The 19,577-nt window shown below is 28.8% G+C and overlaps 1 protein-coding gene and 1 long non-coding RNA gene across 3 annotated transcripts; one reads left to right on the top strand and one right to left on the bottom strand.

Annotated features, from left to right (window-relative positions):
- The first annotated feature begins 4,698 nt into the window (after window positions 1-4,698).
- LOC129295936 (uncharacterized) lies at window positions 4,699-7,643 on the top strand. 2 transcript variants are annotated; one of them, XR_008589663.1, is made up of 4 exons: window positions 4,699-4,821; window positions 4,978-5,191; window positions 5,806-5,852; window positions 6,009-7,643. It is a non-coding gene; the product is annotated as an uncharacterized LOC129295936 (long non-coding RNA). The 2 variants fall into 2 exon arrangements; XR_008589662.1 differs by having other exon boundaries at window positions 5,806-7,643.
- A 3,706-nt stretch (window positions 7,644-11,349) lies between these two features.
- Window positions 11,350-12,213, bottom strand: LOC129295937 (protein VACUOLELESS GAMETOPHYTES-like). The gene has a single exon (XM_054934531.1). It carries the CDS (start codon window positions 12,211-12,213, stop codon window positions 11,350-11,352), a length of 864 nt encoding a protein of 287 aa, XP_054790506.1.
- Between the last annotated feature and the right edge of the window lie 7,364 nt (window positions 12,214-19,577).

Here is a 19,577-nt window from a genome sequence, read left to right as displayed (position 1 = left end):
GCATTGTTACTATTGTTTTGTTAGGAGCTGGTGTTCTACTAGTTGCTAAAGAAATTCACTATTTTCTACTAAATGCATGGCATGTTAAGGGTGCTGTGTTGAATATGCTGAAAGATAAAAGGAGTCACGCTAAGCAAGCTTGAAATGACACAGGGTCAAGATTTGAGTTTTGCATTGGCCAAGTAAATTCAGTTGTTGAAGTGTTCAGAGAGGATGTGTAAAAATGTGTGTGTAGAGTTGAAGAGCGGAACGAGAGATCGTGTTCGTGTAATGGCTTCCCTTGTATAGGCATAAAGAGACAGTTTTTCCATGGTTCCACACTCTAATTTTTAGCACCACTAGCTACAGTTTTTACCAAAACTTCCTCCACTTTCACTTTTCCAAAGTGGTGTGTTATCTTCTCATAACTTCCTCCCTTCTAAAGAACTGACTTTATCTTTCTTCATTGAGTGCGCCTATCAATTAGGGTGGTCTACCTATCTCGCTTGTCGAGTAAGGTAAGATAGCTTAACCTTAAAGTAGGGCCATTTCCATCTCGTATGATAAGGTAGCAGTCAAATCTTGGAAGCAAGCCTCTTAGTGAGTATGGTAATCTGGATAGGTAGTATGGTTGTCTGATTGTGCAGCCCCGTGGTCTCTTCTTCTTTTGATTCCCTACCCAGTAGAATATGCGGCTGTGGCTTGAACATTGTAGAATACTTTTAGATTTTTTATTTGTTTATTTGTTGTGAAATTTGAATATGAAATGCTGATTATGGATATAAAGTTCTTGGATGTTCATTGATGATGAGGGAGAGAAATATTGTAAATATGGTAAATATGTAAATGAAACCTTATTTTATTTTGTAACCTTTCATCTTATGCAATTTAAAATTTAGTCTAGATAACATGTCAAAAATTATTTAATAATACTTTTAACAAAAATATATTTAATTAAACTTTTAAAAAATCCATTCGAAAATATACAATCCTTGTTCAACCAAATAAAATGCAACCTCGGTCAGAGGAGAGAAAAAATATAGCTACTAATTCAAGCAAGCTTATTTTTATTTGGGTTGAATTTTTTTGAACCGAGTTTAAAATATTTTAACATATAAAAAATAATTACATAGCCAAACCTAGCCTTTATCCTTCAGACTTGCTTGCTAGCATGAATATTCGAATTGTTAAATATTATATTATATTATTTTTTATTTTTATCAAATTCTAATTGTAATTTTAAAAGTTAATATTTTCAATTTTTATATTATTTTATCAATAATAAAAAAAAATTCAGATATTTAAAGTAAGCTCATTTAGATTTAGGCTTGATTTGAACTGTCACCTCTAAAAAAAAAATATACCACCCAGTACATCTTTCCATTCCAATCCTGCGCCCACTTTTTTTTTTTTGGCGATTTGTTTTTCCATTTATTGTCAGATCTATGGTTATCTTCCAATAGTAATTACAAACGAGGGAGATGCCAATATTCTCTTTTGTCCTATTTATAAGGTGATATAAAAATATTTTTATTTTATTTATGAGTTAATTTATTAAATTTTTTTATTTACTCTTCATTAAATATTAAAAAATATATATATTATTAAAGTACATTTATTTAATCAATGAGTGCCTTTAAAATGAATACACAAAGTAGCATTAATAATGGCAACGACTTGACATTTGTTTGAATACAGTACTCTCTTTGTTTTTATTTATAAGAGAGAAAAAATGTATCATATAATTTAAAAAAATTATTTAATTATATTAATTATATCTTAACATAAAAGAATTAGATTAAAATATATTTTATTTAATTTTATTAATTATTTTTTTGGGCTATGAATGATGAAATTATAAAAGATAATTTAAAAAAATTGTAATAAATATCTATTAAAAAATATAATTTTGCTTATATAAAAGCTCTAAAAGTGATGATTTCTCTTATAAATAAAAATGGAGTGAGTATTTTCTTTAGCTTAATTGTATTGATTATTTATTCATTGTGATTTAATATCTTGAATATGACAAATTTGATGTTTCTCTAATGAGATCAATATATATATATATATATATAGAAATCTCATAGCTTCAATTTGATTGGTTAAAAAAAAATTGACTCTCATTGATGTATAGATTTTAGACTAATGTTAATATATAAATTTCTCTTCACTCATTAATGAAATTTAATTTATTTTTAAAAAAATGACAATAAAATTTCTCTAAAATATATAAATGATAATTTGATTCCCTGAAATGCCATAATTTCTTTGAAGTCTCTATAAACTTTTCTATCACTATTGAATTTATATAAATTACTAAATTTTTTATTGAAAATATATGATTCACAAGTGTTGTTTAAATATTCATAAATTTTCTTCTTATAAACGCAACAATACAACAATAAATAAGAAATTTAACATGTAAAGTTGTGCTTTACTGTGACATTGTGGCGAATATAAGAAAAAAAAGTTGTGAATATTTAAATAAAACTCATAAATTATTTATTTTTAATAAGGGTAATTTGGTAATTTATATAAATTTATTTGGTAATTTATTTTCAACAAGAGCAAGTTGATAATTTATATAAATTTATTAATAATAGAAAAATTTTTAAAAACTTCAGGAAAATTATGACATTTCGAGAAATCAAATTGTCATTTATATATTTTAGAGAAATTTTATTGTCAATTTCTCTTTATTTTTTATTTTTCATTTATTTTTAATCTACTTATTGATTCAAGATCACTTTCATTTTCAAAATTTTTTAATCACATTAACCATCCGTTTGGATGGGAAGAAAAGTTGAGAGGAAAAAAATGAAGAGAAGAGAAAACTAAAAAGAAAATATTATCACTCTTCTTGTTTCGATGGACAAGAGAAAATAGAAATGAAAGAAAATAAACAGATATCATAATGACTATAATACTCTTATATCAAAATATATCATGTTTCTTGTAATTATATTTGTGAAAATAAATTGAAAGCAGAAATTACATTAAAATTAACATAATCCAATTAATTTAAAATTAAATTATTTGTTAAAAATGTATTTTTATATTATATTTTAAAATCAAATAATTAAAATTAAATTAATGTAATTCTAGACAGTTGATCTAGCCAATGGCTAAATTATTTAATTAAATAGTTAAATTATTTTAATTCATAACTATAAAAGCTAAAATTATAAACTAAACTGTTTAATTAAAATTAAATTAATGCAATTAAGTAGTCTCTTAAGAGTCAAAGCACGAAATAAATAAGAAATAGAGGGTAGACAATAAAGAAAAGTTTTACCCCCAAAATCTCTTTACTTTTAGAGAAAAAAGTTAGAAGGAAAAAACAGCAGGTCACACACCCTATTTTCCTTTCACTTTTTCTTTCCTCTCATTTTTTCTTCCTTATCCAAACAGGGAAAGATCTATTTTCTCTCTTGTTTTCTCTCCATGTTTTTTTCCTCCTTTCTTTTCTTCCTAACCAAACAAAGCATAAGTGTGTATTTGGATAAAGATTGTAATCGATTTTTTAAGTAAAAAAATCAATTTTTTGCCAAAGCAGCAAGATTTAGCTTCTGCGTCATTTGTTACAAAATTATACAAAAAAATTACAAAAAAGGTCCGAGAAAAAAATTAGACACAAAAATTAATAAAATAAAACCAAACACTATTCTCTTTTTTTTTCTTTAATAAAATTTAAACTTTGAATCTTCAAAAAAGTTATGAACATAAGTTACTGTCAATCACCACCATTCACTTATTATTTATTATAAAACTAATTTAAATAAAATATTAATTAATAGAAGATATGTTGTTAAAATTTTTAAATAGTGCTTAACTTTTTTATTAGATATGTCGAGCTAAAACAAACAAAAAGTTAAAATATGCAAATTTTACATATAATGATGATGATGATGATGATAGAAGAACCTGAATCTCCCTTTGAATCTTAAAAAAAAAAAATTCTTAAAACCTCTTGCCAGCAAGTGGAGGAACTCCCCGTACTCCTTATCAGTGCCATCGGGCTTCCTCTTAGTCTGCATGAACTGCAACACCAGAGGCCTCCTGGTGCAAATATCACAACCCCTGGGCAAGAAGTCGCGGCAGACAAGAGCCTCAAGTACACTGGACTTGCCACTATTCTGGCTCCCACCGACGGCGACCTGGGAAAGATCGATGGTGGACTGGCTTCCGACCCAAGCGAAAATGTCCTGAAGCTTTTTGACTATGGAGATCACGGGAGAGCCAAGAGGAGCAGATGAGGAAGGCTCGTATTCACGATATCATTAAAAATTAATTTATACATTATCATTTTTATTAATTATTATAAAATTAATATTTAATATTTAAAAATTAAATATTTTTTATTAAATTTATTTAAATTAAAATATATTAAATTATTTATTTATATAAATTAAAAATTTTAATATTAATATAATTTAAATTTTATAATTAATCAGATATATAATTTAAATAATATATTTTACTTTTAAAATACTAGATATAAATTTATTAATAATTTAATTTTAAAAAGTAATATCTTTTATAATAATTTATACAGTTAAAATTAATTTTAAATAAATTATTTAAATATCTTTAATTTTATTTAAATTAATTTTAAAAAAATAATATTCAAATATATTATAATATAACACAATTAAAATTTATTATTTAATTAATTATTTTCTTAATTTATTATATTCAACTGTGATTCAAACGGTCACTGACTCCAGCCGCCGACCCTTTTCCATCTGATCGTTTCGTTCCATTTGACGAGAGTTTCAATTTCTCCAGAGACTCCTCACTCAGCGTCGCTTGACTTCCTCCGTTCCTCTACTCAGCCAGGTTCTTCCTTGCTTTCTATGTTTATTGTTATTTTACTTTCAGACCTTAATATTGAATTTCTCGTAGCATTCATCTCTGATTCCTCTCTTTTCGTCTTCGTTTTTATCTCTGAAACTCTCGTCTTTGCAATGCTTTCTTTTTCGCTTCTTGATCCAGAAAAAGGTTCGAAATTGTTGGGAAATCTAGCATTTGAAGGAGACTCAGTAGTCGTCTTCTTCAATTGGAAGTGCAGAGCCACGAGTCAAGTAAAATCCTAGACCTGCGATGCTTCATCTTCACAAACAGCGGGATTCAGTCGAAGCAATTCCATAGCAAGATTCAGTCGAAGCACGTTGAAGTTGGGTTCAAAGGCAATTCTTCATGTCTCCATGTAAGCTAGGATTCCCATTTCATATTTCCTTTCGGTTTTTAAGTTTTTTTTCCGGTGATTATATTTTCATTGTATTTTCTCATTTTTTGGACGGGCTTTTTGTTTCATCTGGTATACTGTATCAGCACGACCTACTTGCCTGGTGAAGATGGATTCTTCTTTCTGGGCAATAGGTAAAGGTTTAAAATTTTCCTGCTTGCTGTTTGGCATTCAATGATTTGGCCTGACCAAGCAATTTGAAAGTAATAGAAGATCTAATTCATTGTGTGGAACAATAGAGTACATGGCACCTGAAATTATTCTTGGCTAGGTCCATGATTAGGCTGCTTATACTACTAAGAGCATAAGAGTAAGTGATTATAAAGTTCTTTCAGAACTGTTTTCTGTGGTTGTCTTCTTATACTACTGGAAACTTCTCTGAATTTCTCTCTCTCGCTCTCTCTTTTTAATTTCATGATTCAATTAATGGCAATGCGATATCTGATCTACTTTCTTGGATAGTTGATTCGAGTTTTCTTTTTCTTTTTCTCCTTTTTTGCCATTCTTATTCATCAAGTGATTAATTTATACAAGAACCTGAACTCTATTCTGACTATATTTTCTGTAACAAATAGGATCTGAGGGCATATGAAGCAATCGTTGAAGAATTAAACTTGACAAGGTTTGTTTTCATATTCCATTTGGTATATAACCTCCTCCCCTAAAATATTTATTGGCAGTGTTTTGAATTTTGATGTTCTAAGAAGCTTTATATTTTTTTCTGTCACTATTTGCTTTATGGCATCTGTCTTGCCACTGATGTCCCTTTTATTTACAGTGTTGCTACTAAAGCCCAATTTGGAGGAGTGGACTGCAAGAACAAAAGTTTATGATTCATTAAAAGAATCTGTGGGTCTCAATAAATTAAATCTATAAGAAATGAATTGATATTTGATTTCTGAACTGCCAAATATTTAAGCTCACTAAAGGATCTCATGAGCCGTTGGTAGTCACAAATTGAGACAAAATTATGCTCCACATGTACGGATATTGGAAAGAAGATGATGAACTGCTGTTCAGCTATCATCTCCTTATTTTTGTACTCTTGCAACTTCATGCATAATGTCATAAGTGAAGCATTTGGGTGCATGGTCTTAGAGATTTCCATTTAAGCAAAACCACTGAGGAAATATTTTTCATGATATCTTCTCTGTCATCCCCATGAAACGTGGCCCATCTCTGTAGGGCTGAGTTCTGTCTTGATTTTGAATATATTTACTTCATTGTCTGCATTTATCTTTCTCCTGTCATACAAAATTAGTTTAATTGCTGCAAGAAAAACAAAATCTCCTGTCTTCATTTTGACAACCATTAATGAATAAGGTGCTTGGCATTGGTGCATGTTTGGAATCCTACTATATGAGATGCTTACTGGAAAGGTTTGGATCCTGATTTTGTATAATTGTAGTTGTTCATTTAAATCTTTGAAGTTGTTTGAGAATTTACATCTCATCTTTTCTGGAATTCTTAAAATCAACAATGTGGCACAAGATCCTATTTGCTTTTTGGGGCCGTTACCTATTTTCAAAAGCTTCTAATTAATTTTTTGTTGTATTGTATTATTTTTATTAGCAATGTTAATATAACAAATGAATTGGACAATAGGTTTATAATGTTGTGTTTGTCATGGATCCCTCAAGCTCTGTTTCTTACATCTGAACTCAACTTTGACTGCTTTTGAATTGTGTTTGGAGTTAGTAAGGTGGTAATATTGCCATGCCCTTAGGGATATGATATTCATCCATATGAAGCTACATTATGATGTTGATAGGATTGACTTGAGATTTTAAAATTCTCAATTTTTATATTAAGGAAACAGTCGAGGAACGCCAAGAAGACGGGGAGGGATGGGAATTGGTTTTATTGTGCGAAAAAAGCTCTCAGTCCTAAAGTCAAAGAAGAGGGAGGACGACGTTCGGAGTTCTTTTTCTTTTCGTATAATTTTCAATATATATTTTAATGCACTAAGTATTGATCCTATCCTTTCCTGTGTCTACAGGTCTTTCCCCCCATGGAAATGATTTGAGAACATTTGTTGATCAATCCAGGACATTACGGGCAGAGGAGGTAGAAGATGGATCTCAACAATTGGACCTAATTTGCATCTCAATATATAATTTTAATGCAGCAATTCTTTTACATATATATCTATAGCTGCTGTATCGTTTCCTTTGGGTTTTGCAGTGGTGCTTGAGGGAGATATATTTCTTCAAAACCTGCCAAGTATTATTACCGCCCATGCTTTAGGTACATAAATCACTGTATATGTCTCATCCGCCCACTCGCCTCGTCTTTTTGAGTCATTTGGGAAGTTAAAAGTGTCTGCTATTTGTTACCCTTGGTTGCAAGTGCTTGTTACTATAAACTCTTCTCATATGTACCACTCTTTTCAATGAAAACCCGTCTTAATCTACTTGGTTTTAAGTCTTTGGAGACCATCTCAACAGCTATGTTTCCGCAAAACTCCTTATTTAGACCACTAAAGTAATTATTTTTCTGCTTTGTTTAAACAATTCTGTTTTGAAAAAGGGACAATGTTAATATGCATATGCAATTGGTTCTGATGTATTTTGTAATTGGTTCTTGTGGAACTATTTCTGTCGTATCACAAGACTTAGAACTTCAGTATCCTTCATGATCACGTGGCTTTTACAACTGCTGTTGGTCTAAGGTAGACCCCTGCCATTGATTTTTTTTGCAACAATTGGAACAAAGCCTAATTCCAATGTTTCAGCAATTCTGGAAGTACTTGATGTGCTATAATGATTGGTTGTTCAAATACAATAATTAATGCATCTTTTTAATTGAATAAATGAGATGAAGCCCTTCATATATTGTTGCAATAGTTTGAAGAATTATTATTTGCATTGAATAGTAAACATGAATATCTTGTACAATTTATTTGGGGCATAAATCAACACAATATTAAAGGATAGAATCTTATGTTACTACTTGGGAATATAATTAGTTTCTTCACTTTTTCAGTGCTAACAAAGGAGACTCCTTGAGGGTGTCTTGTGATTTTTGGGTCTTAGGATACTATTTTGTTTTGTTCTAGAGTGCTAATAAAATGGACTTGAGCATCTGAGAAAGTTTGTTGTACCTCTTACCTAACATCTTTATTGTCATTTGTATTGGATGATAAAAAATTATCTTTTACTCTACTACCACAAAATAAAATAAAAATGTATCAATTGTAGAACGTTTCATATTGTTGACAAGTGCGTGTGTATTATTTGGTTATATCTATATTACTTCATCAATTTTCTTTTATCAAACCTGAGCAATTTACACAGATTAATTTTCTCACATTTAGGTTATTAGACATATAATTATATACAATTTTGATGAAAGAATGATAATTTTTTTGACAATATGTTATAAACATGAAGTCAAAATAACAAATATTATTATATTGTATGTAATTCAAATACAAAAAAGTACATAATTCACATCAATTATTTTTGTAAAAAAACTGAATCTTAATGTTACTGAGTTTATTTAACAAAAGAACATTACCGTTTATGTTGAAATATTCTAAATGTTGATCTCTAAAATATTTTACTCATTTGTCTTATGTATAATCCCTGCAACATGCAGGATTCAGGCACATTAAATATAAATGAGTAAAGGTCTACTTTTGTTTTTAAAATATTTGTGAAGGAACACCCAATATCTTACTCTTTTTATTGTAACAATTTTACTTTTAAAATAAAATGGAATAATTTTGTCTTTAAAGTTTAAACAGACTGCAAAGTTTAACCACTTCAACCCCAAAATGATCTTCATATTGACAAATGGCGGAGAGGATCTCTCCCCTTGATTCTCAGTCGCCGTGGAAAACAGCCACACTTTGTGTTGCAGAGTCTACCCGCAGCCTCTGATCGGACTCCAACAACATATTGCTGTCCCGTGCGTCCTTGGAAAAGCTGACTCAAGAAAGCAGTGATCGGAGATTTGGGACTTTGATTTGGCATTTGATGGGGACCATTCCGCATTTCTTACCGTCGAGTGGGATCGCCTTTTGGACAAGCAAGTACCAATTTTTTCTTCACCAACCTTCTCTATTTTTAAATCATTCTTTAGTCAAGCAAAATAATAATTATATATGCTTGCTTATGGATATTAGGATTCAATTTAGTTACTGTAATGAAACCAAATAATTTAAAATAATCAATATAAAAATAAATTATATTATTTTTTTTATAATAAGTATGATAAAACTTATTAATATACATATTATAAATGTAAAAATTATCACACCCTTTAAAAATTTTATGAGTTATGATTTTAGATTCCATAAATTAAATTACCTCCTTATAAATGTAGTTCACTATTCATTTTAACCATATCAATTTTATCTTTATTTTTTCAATATGTTTCATTCCATTTTTATCTAATAATTTAATGAGACCTAGGTGAGATTTCTAACCTTCGTCTGCTATGGGTGAACACAGCTCCACTTTGCCAAAAGTAGCAACCAGCATTGGCACACTAATTATAAATTTAAAGAGTTATAATTATAAATAAAATATTTAAATTTTACATGAAAATTTTTTATTTGTCATTGAAATTTTCATTTATAATGTTTTGAATTGGCATCTATATCTCGTTTTTTAAAATTTTTTATTAAAAATCTAGCTGTTATTAATTTGATATGTAATTGAGACTTTACTGTTATTCTCCCTTTCTATTTTTTAAAATTTCTCTTCCACTGGTTTCCTTCTTTTTGTATAAAAAAGTCCTCAATTTTGCATACGTATTTGTTTGTCCACTTCGTTTTCTTCTTTAAAGTTTCTTCATTTTCGGTTTACCATTTAATAAATACAGTCATTCTTTTATTAATGTATTGTATACTCGTTATTTATAACTCACCTTTAACATCTTTCACCACAATCAATGAAAGCATTAAAATTCATTACTTCTATCTAAAAGTTTAATAACTTTATTCCAACTTTGTTCCTAAATAAGTAAATGGATTTAAATCCTGTAGTTGGAAGTTTACTATTTTTTTAGCATTTTCACTCATTTTATTATTTTTTTAAAATATAAAATTTTTTATCTCTTTTTTGGGAAAAAAAAACTTCAAAGAAATTTACAATTTCCAACTACAGGAAAATATATATACTTTACCCGTTGTGGGAGCCTTACGGCTGAGCTGGAAAAAAATAAAAGAAAAACTACACACACACATTATATGCTGGTGAAAAAAAATCTATATATAAATTAGTGATAAAATGGTGAGGCACAAATAAAGGAGGTCGAATTCAAACCATAAAAAAAAAATTTATGAAATAAAAATATAAATTAATAATATGATGACATGTGATGTGAGGTGGGGGACATGTAGTGTGAGGTGGGGCGCTGCATGGCAGGTGATATGGTTTGTTGTTGCTGATTGGTAGCAGAAACCAAATGTTGCGGCCGATTCTCAACTTCCTCTAGTTACAATTTTTGTCGATTATATATTTTTAACAGGAATTTTTATTATTGACAGAGATAAAATCACTAACAAAAGCTCATGTAATGATATTGCAACAACTTTTACTACCATTGAAATTTTTTAACGTCGACATTTTTTTAGCAGCGACTTTCAACTTTCAGAATCTCCACTGAAGCTTGATTTTTTTGCAGTGCTCAGGGGCAACGAGTGAGATCAGATTACCAAGACTTTTGCCTAACTTCTAATGGAAAACCGTTTAGGGGTAGGAAAAGAAAAGGCGATGTTAGGTGTTCAGCGTTAAGCAAGTTTTCATATTAACGTGTTCTCTTGCCGGAGGAAATTACAGAGGATCAAATAACCCGTGAAAATTCTGAAAAACCTCTCGTATTCGAAATTTAGAATGATTTTTACATACAAAAATCAAACTGCAAGAAGATATTAACCTGTATTAAAACCCAGGATTTAAAGGTGGGGGATTCCAAAAAAGAAAAACAAGGAGAAAGTAAATTTTATTATATACAAAAGTACAACACAAGTGCCAAGAGACCACGTAGGCAATTGGCAGAGACTCGGATCAATTATTGACCCTCAAAAGTTCGACGCACAAAGTTCTCACACAAACTTACATGACATAAAAACACAACTATGCAAAGCATCAAACAGATGGGTCCAAACTCTAGTTTGCCAAGTTTTCAATGACAGTAGCAATCAATGGAATTGGATTTCCAAATATAACTGATATCATAACGCTGAAACCTATCTTAGCCATTTGGATCCCAAGAGTAAGAAATGGTCTCGCCCTCGACGAGCGTCTTCTATCCACTGCCGAAGAGCTTCCTGTGGCTGATGTGATCAAATTTCTATCCCTCTGCACGCTCTTACTTCTTTTTGAGTTTGTTGTCCCACTTCTGCTGACCAAGCTTGAAGAAGACGAAGTAGCCGATGTGATCGAGCTTCTATTTTGCTTAACATTGAAGCAGCCCGATTCCCAGTTGTCCATAATCAAAGTCTTCGTACAATAGACATGGAAGGTATACTTTCCACAAGAAGACACATAGGACCAACCTCTGAAAGGCTCCTCGCTGCGAACGTTATCTAGATCCTTCCTCTTGCACTTCTTACACCTCTGGTGCACTTTGTCCTTAAGACTCAGCTTAATTTTGCCTTGAGGATCAGACATGGTTCTCTTAAGGTTCATGCAACAAGGGTGCAAATCAAACCCGCTTCTGGACTGATCATGATACAGAAACCCTTGGACGTCCCTCCCGCAAGCATAGCAATATCGGCGTTTTGGCCCGCCCGGCAGTTCCCATAGAAACTCGAACTGGCGGTTACCCATTAATGGATGGATTCTGGGTCTGTCTGTGGGGCGAGCTGTGGCACAGTGGTCGTGAAGGACGAAGTGACAATTCCTTTTACAGCAGTGGTACCTTGGGCCAAACCCTGGTTCTTTGCAGCCACTGCAATTGAATGGTCCTCCTTCTCTTTTCAGCACTATTGCATGCTGAGGATGATATGGGTGATTCATCTTCGTCGCCATACCCCTTGATCCCTTACTTTCTTTTGCTTTTTGACGAGCTTAATGAGTGTTATTTCTCTTCAACCTCTTTGAGCTTATATATATATATATATATATATATAATTACTGGCTAAATCCCATGAAATCTATAAATTGCTAACAAGTTCCAATAAGATAAGGGGCATTTTTTGTAATTACACAAACATACATTTAAGGGATTTGGAGCTGGTAGTAAATATTTATACGTCTCTTTGTGAAATTTTTTATTTGCAAAACATGAGAGTAAAGTTCTAAAAGAATAAATTAATTTCAGTTAAGTACTTAATATTTTTTTTAAAAAAATATGTTACAAACATCATTTAAATAATTATAAAATTGGGAGTTATAATTACAAATAAGACATTTAAATTCTATATGCAACTCTCAATTTATAGCTGAAATTTTTATTTATAATGTTCTAAATTGATAATTACAACTCATTTTTTATAAAAAAATTTTATCAAGAATCTAATTGTTATTAATCTTTTTTTTGTCCTCTCTAAAAAAGTAACGGATATAGGTGTTTCTAGCACAAAGGGACTTCAAGAATTGAAATATTTTCTTCTTCACTCTTGAAGGGGCTTGAACATAAATAAATTAATCTTCTAATTAATTAAAATTAGCCCTCTTAACTTACCCACAAATCTTTGAAATAAGAAAATTAAATGGAAAGCCATGGAACATTCTTACTAAAGGTAGGAATAGGCCAAGTGCCTATCAAGCAACCCACAACCTAACCTGGTTGAGGTCTGGCCTAACCTGTTTAATTAAGTCTCTTTTGCTAAATAAGCATATGTTTTTCAAGGCCTGGCTTGTAAGCTTACAAGCCTAATCTATAAATTTAGGCATTTTTATTTAATATATATTATTTATATATTAAATGCATTTTATTTATATTCTTTTAGTTGAATGATTGAGCCTTAGTATTGATTTAAATAGACTTTAAAGCCTATTTCTTAAGCCTTTTTAAGGGCCTACAAAAAGGTTTAGGCTCAGTTAGACTTGTGATAAACTTAGATTTAAGCCTAAAAAAATCATGTATCTAGGCTTAAGCCTTAAGCTTTTGTGATCAGGCTCAGATCTATTTAAGTAAGGTTTGGTCTAAATTGGCCTATTCCTATCCCTAAATTTTCTAAGCAAGCCTAATCAAGCCAAAGTAAGGGGTAGGGCCCACACATTTTTCTTTAGTTCCAATACTTAATTAGGTGCATTTGTATTTGCAAAGTTCACTTCCCTCTTCTGAGGGAAGCTTCTTCCGCACCTTCCATGAGAAGTGTGAATCTAAACCATCTAAAGTAAATATTTTTTATTTTTATTAAAATAAAATATATAAAAATAATAAAAAAATTTAATAAATATGCTCATCAATATGATAGTCTAAATTTATTATGAATAGTTCAAATTTAGTGTTAAAAATTTAAATTGACTATTCAAATATACTCTGAACAATACAGATATACTTTGAACAAAGCAATCAATTTATTAAAATTTTAATATTAAATTTGAAATATTTGTATTAAATCTAAATTGTCTAAATTAGTGAGCAGATTTATTAAACTTTTTTTAATAATTTTTTATATTTTTTATTATAATAAATATAAATTTAAAATTCAAATAAAAAAATTAAATCTAGAGATGTGAGGGAGGTGTGGAGGAGGCTTCCCTCTCATATTTACTACTGATTGAGCTATAATCAATTAATCCCCCTTTGAAATGAATACACGTAGTAGCATTAGTAATGACAACAACTGTTGACATTTCTTTAAATATATTCATTCCATCTCAAATTATAAGATATTTATGGATAAAATTACACGTACTAATAAAATTTATTAAATACACTTTACAATTGCATTTTATTAAAATAAAAATATAAATTTTTAAAAAGTCTTTCATTTAATACTTCATTTTGAAAAAACATTAAAAAGAGAAAACTTAACAGGAAGGATAATATTGAAAAATATCATTAATAAAATTTTATTTTCGTCTAAATGTCTTATATTTTGGAGCACTAAATCTCCACCAAAAGTGTCAATAATTTGGGATGGAGGGAATAGTGTTTTCTTTAGTTTAATTGTATTTATTGTTAATTTAATGTGATTTAATATCTCGAATATATGACAAATTTGATGTTATCATCTGATTTACTTTCTCAATTAGACTTCGGCTTATGATTCTAAAATAATAAATCCTCATTATACAGCACGCTGGCTTCTCCTCTCAAACTCTCCACTTATGGAAAAGATTGATTCATACTAGTGCTTTAATATTTGCAACAAACAAAAAGGACTATTCATATCAAAACAAGTCAACACAGTCAAATTATTAATACATGTTATATAAAACACGTAAATAATAGTATAATTAATGTTATAACTTGATAAATATGGCAAGCCAAGGCTCGATTTCCTATTGAGAGAGGTGTCTCATTTAGTATCCCGACTATGCTTCGAATAGGATTGCTTCCATGTAATAGGAGGATACTTATGAGTAAAATATATATATATATATATATATATTATAATAACTTAAACGGCAAAATGAGAAAGGTGAAACATCGTGGAAACTTACAAGCTGTGAATATTATATCAAATTTTCCTATTGTCATGAAGGGTTTGCACCAGGTAAGTGGCGCAAATTCATTCATTGAGTGTCCCATGACATGACACTATAACAACCGTTAATTTAACTGAATGGCTGTCAGAAATTTTCTCATATGCTACTCAGAGAGAATCAAATATCACCCCTCTCATATTAAATTAGATCAAATCACAAATCAGATTAATGACTATTCTAATTTTTGGAGGAGACGACATACATGAGGAGTGTTCTAACCGTGAGAATTGTTCAGAATTTTTGTGCTATATCTTGATAATTTTCAATCATTGATAAAATTCAATAAATCTGCTTAGGACATTCATTAAGGGAGTGAGATCACTCACTAGATCAAATCTGCAAAATCAATAACACACACACCCCTATCCAGCTAAAGAGTTTTTCGGTCTACAAACTTTGAATATAGGTAAAAATCCTTGCGAATAAGCTTTTGTAAATTGATTCTTTTTTTTTTTTTTCCGGGGGGGGGGGGGAGCAAATTGATTCGAGTAATTTATGGTCTAGCTAGCTAACAATAGTACTAAGTGATGGTATTTTAAGTGATTTTAAAACCTTTTTAATATATTTTCAACGCAGAAAAAGGTAATATTAGGAATCTTCAAAGGTTGTGTGAATTTTGTTATAAAATGAGGCTCCTGGGTTCGTAGCACTTATTTAATTAATTACTTGTGATATGTGCTATATGATTGGGGATTGTAACATTGTTTTATTCGTAATTAATTTTTTTATTCTTTAATTAATTAAAATCTCTCAATTAGAAAACTAGTTTTTTTTTTGTACTATTTGTTTCGAATGCTCCTTATGAATATATTTTAATATTTCAATTATATATGTTCCTTTCGTGTTTTATGTTAATTTTATGATTGGTCTTCATTTAATCAAGTTTATGGATAATATTGATGGGAATTGATTCAATACTAATTAAAATGAAACCAACTTAAATAAGGACATTAATTATTAGAACACATTTAAGAGTATTTATCATATAATTGTTCAAAAGGTTCAATTCAAATGGTAGAAACTTGTGACCTAACATGAATTCTAATATATTTCTGGCTATAATTGTTTTGTTCTTAAAAGTAACCCATGCTTGCCAATTTTATTTTCATATTTTTGCCTATCTCATCAAGTAATTTATTTTCCTTTTTTTTCTCATCTATGAATTAATGTATCAGTGAAAGACAACCTCCGTACAGTCCGTTCTTAGCAACTCTTGAAAAACTAATTCAATCAAATAAAATCTTATATATTATTATTTTAATAAATTTATTTTATAATCCAATGCCCATTTAAAAATTAATTTATATTTAATATCATCTAAATATCATATTTTTATTAGATGGATCATGAATAATATGATACACTGGGTTCATCTAAAAATTATTTTTAGTTTGTATGTTTTTTTTAATTACAATTACCATCTCCAATGCTGGTGGGCTCACTATCAAGTAACAAGATTGGTACAAACGAAAGACCAAACGAATAATTAATGTGGAGGTCAAAAACAATATTTTAAGAACATTTTGATCTTTTCTTTATAAAACATAATATCAATTTAATACATTAGTCTTGCAGTGTAATTTTAGAATTTTTTGATTGATTTGAAATTAAGTCCCATCCCTGATTTTAAACTGAAATTCTCCTAATAATTAATGTGAACGTCAAAATCAAAGGATTAATTAACAATAGAAAGATTGATAAGCTCTAAAGAAAAATCAAGGAAATTGCGAAGAAAGTGCAAGTAAAGAATTATTGAGCGGGTCAAATAAGGAAGGGGCAAAAATTTCCACGCTCGGGGACGACTTGACTTCGAGAGTAAGATCATATCACCGACTTTTGCCAACTTTTAATTAGAAGGTGGGATAATATAATTTTTAATTTCTCAAATTTATTTTAATTATTAATCTAGTTTTTTAAATTTAATTTTTATTATTTTAGTCCTTTAAGTTTATTTTATTTATCAATTGTAGTCCTTATTGCTAAAAAAATGAGTTCACACCATTAAAGTTTGTTGACATGGATAGCAAAATATTGATCGCAGCATATAAATTAATGAAAGATATAATTATTTATATAGAAAAAACAAACTCTAAGATTTAAAAAAAATAAGGAAATAAAACACTGTGTAATGGATTACATTGATAAAAATTAAACTAATTTGAGAATTTATTTGTTTTCATTTAGCTATATATATATGCGCGCGTGCAAAATCATCAATATACGTTATGCATTAGATGAGTCAATTTGAAACTTATAATATCAAGTCTTTTTTTTTTTTTAGGGAGAATGACAATCTAGCTAGGTCTAAAAGAGAGAATTTAATGATAATTAGGTGCTTGACAATTTTTTTAAATGAGTTATAGATATTAATTCAATTCAGACTAAAATTTCAATTGCAAATTGATAGTTACATTTAAAAAAATTAGTCAGTGTTATAAATATAATATTATGTGGATATTACATTTATAATCTCTCCTAACTCTTTGTCTTTCATATCCCACATTCTATAATCTCGCTAATGAATGATTTTAGGAGTTTTTTCATAATTAATGCCCATAAACTCAAATGTTACATATTGTATATTAATGTAAATTAATCTTGCCATTCAATCTATTATAACTCATGGTTAAATGTGTAGCCTATAAATAGAAGCCATATACCACACATTTGTAATACCTATGTGAATGAATATTACTCTTAATTTCTCTCCAATTTTCTCTTATCTTGTTCATTTCTTTTATCTTAAATCTCATTCATATTTTTTTTAGTTTTATCACACGTTATGACATATATCTTTAGATTTTCTTGTTGATTCTTCTTGATCATGTGGAGATAGGTCGATCAATATTAATTCATGTGGAGATAGGTTGATCAATATGGTATAGTGAAGTTTTCCATATTTCTTTAGATAGAATGATGACCTTGCAATTTCAAAGAAAGTGTATCAATTTTATTTATTAACTCATGGCTAGATGGAAATTCATATGGAGGTGTATAAGAATTTCCCGTATTTTGATTTTACTTTATGCCATTTTTATATTTTCATATTTTATGATTTAAAAGTTCAAGCTTTATTCTTATATGTTCGTAATAATCAACTTAATTTTTATTGGTATTTTAAATTTATGTTATTGAATGGCTAGTATCCATAATATTACTATTGATATATGATTAGGTGACTAGAAGGCACATCACGTGTTAAATTTATACAAAAACCCTAACAAAAAATGTAAGTTAAGGTTCATACTTTAATAATAATATATACATGTTTTCATAAGATAATATGCATTGCAAAATTGATAGGCCCTTATTGTGATAAATTTCTTTTAAGAGGACCTTCTAATTTATTTCTATATTATTTTAATTAATATTTAAAATTATACTTTTTAAAAAATATTAATATTAATATTAATATTAAATTTTGTCCCTTCTCTAAATGTGAGGGATTTTATGCATTTTAGCCAATTTAATATATTATTATTTTTAATAAATTTTTTTATAATAGAATGCCTATTTAATTTATTATCTTTTCTTTTTCTATTATCATTGATGTCAGCATCAATTTATATTTAACATTATTTAAATATTATATTTTTATTGAATAAACTATAGATGACATGGTGCATCGGTTCACTTAAAAATTTATCCCCTTTTGTGTGTTTTTTAAATTATAATTACCATCTCCTATACTGGCGGGCTCACTATCAAGATATTGGTACAAACAAAAGACCACCAATAATTTATGTGGAGGCTAAGAAATATTTTTTTTTAAAAAAAATATTTTAATGGCATTTTACTCTTTTTTCTATAAAGTATAATTTTAATTTAATACCTTAGTCTTGTAGTGTAATTTCAAGATTTTTTGACTGATTGGAAATTAAGTTTCATGATCTTATGCTGAAATGTGGACATCAAAATCAAAGGGTCACTTAACAATAGAAAGATTGATTAGCTCTTCAGAAAAATTATGGAAATTGAGAAGAAAGAGCAACTAAATAATTGTTGAGCGGGTCAAATACGGAAGCTAAGGGGCCAAAATTTTCACACTCGGGGACGACTTGACCGCGACAGTAAGATCAGATCACCGACTTTTTGCCAACTTTTAATTAAAAATAGGATAATATAACTTTTAGTGTTTAAGTTTATCTTAATTATTGACCTAGTCTCTCAAATTTAATTTTATTATTTTAATCTATTAAGTTTATTTTAATTATTGATTTTGTCTTTATTGATAAAAAAATAAAATTACACTATTATAATTTGTTGCCAGAGATAACAAAATATTGATAGTAGTCATATAAATTAATGAAAAAAAATATAATTTTTTATGTAGAAAAAACAAACTCTAAAATTTTAAAAAATAAGAAAACAAAACACAGTGCAATAGATTACAATGATAAAAATAAACTAACTTGAGAATTAATTTATTTTCATTTAATTGCATGTACATGCAAAATCATCAATATGCTTTAGATATTTGATTACTTTTAGAGTCAATTTGTGTTTTTGAACCTTAAAAGACTCACATAATAATTTTTGAAACTATAAGAAACTAAATTAATAGGCAAATGATAGTAAAATTTTTTGAAATATATAAATGATAAGTTGGTCTCTCAAAATATCATAATTTTATTAAAGTTTCTAGAAACTTTTTTGTTATTAATAAATTTATATAAATGACTAAATTATCCTTATTGAAAATAAAATGATTTACAATTTTTGTTTAAATA

Source organism: Prosopis cineraria, unplaced genomic scaffold (assembly GCF_029017545.1).
Source record: "Prosopis cineraria cultivar Desert tree isolate PC_DT_omini unplaced genomic scaffold, ASM2901754v1 PC222, whole genome shotgun sequence".
Taxonomy (NCBI): Eukaryota; Viridiplantae; Streptophyta; class Magnoliopsida; order Fabales; family Fabaceae; genus Prosopis; species Prosopis cineraria.
The sequence above is the reverse complement of the archived record's forward strand: the minus strand, read 5'-3'. Positions and strand labels throughout refer to the sequence as shown.

What these genes read in the sequence shown, in the direction of transcription:
- LOC129295937 (XM_054934531.1), bottom strand. Translation starts at nt 12,213, where the DNA reads ATGGCGACGAAGATGAATCACCCATATCATCCTCAGCATGCAATAGTG.